Here is a 2,127-nt window from a genome sequence, read left to right on the forward strand (position 1 = left end):
CAGGTGAGCGGTGCAGGGCAGGAGACCGAGGAATGTTGTTGCACACATGCACGGGCAGAATTATCTGAGCCAAAGCAGGCGGATGGACCGCACTGCTGCCGTGACAATTTGCAACGCGCGCGTTCTGCTGCGCCAGCGGAGCCGCACCGCGTCTGCAGCGGTAGAGCCCATCATAGGTGTAGGCCGATCGTCGTTGATGGTGTCATATTTTGACGTCGGCCTCCTGCAGCATGCGAGCATCGTGTCCACAGCTGGCGCGGGGAGTTGGGCTGACCGCGGAACAAACAACAACGTATCGTAATCTGGACTGCAACGCGTGTGTAGTCAGCTATATTCATGTGATGCGTATTACACGAGAACCCTGCCCCTGCAACGCCGAAAGCACACCTTCGATGCTCGCCGCGCCAAAATTTCATGTTGCAGTTTGACCGCTTTTGGTTCGAAAGCACCCTCTCAGCCCCGCCCAAAGGGGCTACGAGTTTGGAAATCAATAGCACGGGTTGATTGAAGTTATCGTGTTGGTGACGTCGATGCGGACGGCTGCCTGACGTGTCCCACAGTGCAACGAATGGCAGCGCGTATCACGGCGCATGCACAGCAGGCGTTTCTTGAGGCGGCCGGTGACAGGGAGAAACATGGTGGGTTAAGGCTGCATTGCATCGGGCTGCCTGGCCCAAGCCCGCATTTGGCGCCCATTGTGCACCAGCCCTTGTTTGCACAGACAGCGGCCGGCAAGCAAGCAAGGAGGAAAAAGGTGTGCAGCTTAGATGAAGAGTCACGCTTTACGTGGGCGCCTGCCGGGATCCAACACCACTGGATGGAGTGCGGCAGCTGGCCGGCAGGTGGCTGTGACGACCAGGAGGGCGGATGCCCCAGTCTTGTACCCCTTCAAGGGGGCCCTGATGGACACCTTTACCATAGGCTTCCAAGTGTACAGCCCCAGTGCCCTGCGTGCTCAATGCCCTCTAGGCTCCAGCCACGACAGCTGCTCGACAACCCGCCCTTGGCGTCCCACCAATTTTCATACACTGCAAGCTTGTCGGCAGCTGAATTCTCGCTTTACAGGGGCCGTCCTCGGCCAACGCTGCATGAGGCCAGGAAGCCAACTCACATGGGCGCAGCGCAGCGGAGGCGCACACGGGCAAGGGCAGCGCGGGCAGGGGCGGGGCCCTGCAGGCCGCTGCGCGGCTGTGAAACAGGGGCGCGGCACGCAAGAAGAAGACACCGAACATGATGCGGCACACAATGATATCCAACCACGCAACACACCAAGCCGTCAAGCCATGTGCTCGGCGCACGCAGGCGGCCCACGCAGCGCACAAGCATCGGCGCGCCTCACAGGCCAGGCACAGCAAGCAGAAAGTTCGCGACGCGCCCCCAAACGGGCCGCCGTTGCCGGCTCCCAAACCTGCGCTGTCCGAGCAGCCGCGAACGACCCGAGAGGCCCCCAAACGAGCCATGCGGTCCTCGCGGCCCCCAGGGTGACCCCACCCTGCAAGCTCAGCCGGTCGCCTGTCACACAGCCAGCAGCAGCCTGCGGGGGTCCTCCACCACCTCCTTGATGCGCTTCAGGAATGTCACGGCCTGACGCGGTCACAGGGAACCGCGCGGGCGGGGCCCGGGAGGGTGGGCGTGTGTGTGTGTGTGTGTGTGTGTGTGTGTGTGTGTGGCACCGGCCGCACAGCGGACGGCCACCAGCAGCCGGCCACAACCAGCATACCAACGACAAGGCGCGGCTGGCGTTCGTTGCGCATGGGCTGTGGGCGGCGGCCGCATCGTTGAGAGCAGGCGGGCACTCTTGCGGGTCCCGAAGCAGCGCCGCAGCTGAAGCCTTGGCTGTTCTGTCAACACCCAGGGGAGGATTGAAGCAGGCATCCCGCACCTTTCACTGGGAGGACATGCGCACACAACCGCGGACAGCGCTCCCACACAAACGTGCACAGCGCACACACAAACACGCACACGCACACGCCGCAACACACGCAGTCGCTGGCCTCAATACACGCGTGTGCACACACCTCACGGCCGTCGATGAGGCGGTGGTCGTAGGTGAGGGCGACGTACATCATCGGCCGCGCCTCGATGGACTTGCCCACCACCATGGGGCGCTGCTCGGGCGCGTTTTTT

At 62.9% G+C, this 2,127-nt stretch overlaps 2 protein-coding genes across 2 annotated transcripts in view; both read right to left on the minus strand.

Moving 5' to 3' along the window:
• The window catches only part of MNEG_12703 (hypothetical protein), a gene marked incomplete at both ends in the record, with an annotated part of 1,914 nt that extends 1,498 nt beyond the window's left edge, over nt 1–416 (minus strand). The window contains one exon of the mRNA XM_014038824.1: nt 388–416. Within this exon, the coding sequence (XP_013894278.1) occupies nt 388–416 (29 nt within the window). The remainder of the gene's footprint in view (nt 1–387) is intronic.
• A 1,099-nt stretch (nt 417–1,515) lies between these two features.
• Nucleotides 1,516–2,127, minus strand: part of MNEG_12704 (2-oxoglutarate dehydrogenase E2 component (dihydrolipoamide succinyltransferase)) — a gene marked incomplete at both ends in the record, with an annotated part of 1,435 nt that continues 823 nt past the window's right edge. The window contains 2 exons of the mRNA XM_014038825.1: nt 1,516–1,584; nt 2,019–2,108. Of these exons, the coding sequence (XP_013894279.1) occupies nt 1,516–1,584; nt 2,019–2,108 (159 nt within the window). The remainder of the gene's footprint in view (nt 1,585–2,018; nt 2,109–2,127) is intronic.

Source organism: Monoraphidium neglectum (assembly GCF_000611645.1).
Source record: "Monoraphidium neglectum strain SAG 48.87 unplaced genomic scaffold scaffold03388, whole genome shotgun sequence".
Lineage (NCBI taxonomy): Eukaryota > Viridiplantae > Chlorophyta > Chlorophyceae > Sphaeropleales > Selenastraceae > Monoraphidium > Monoraphidium neglectum.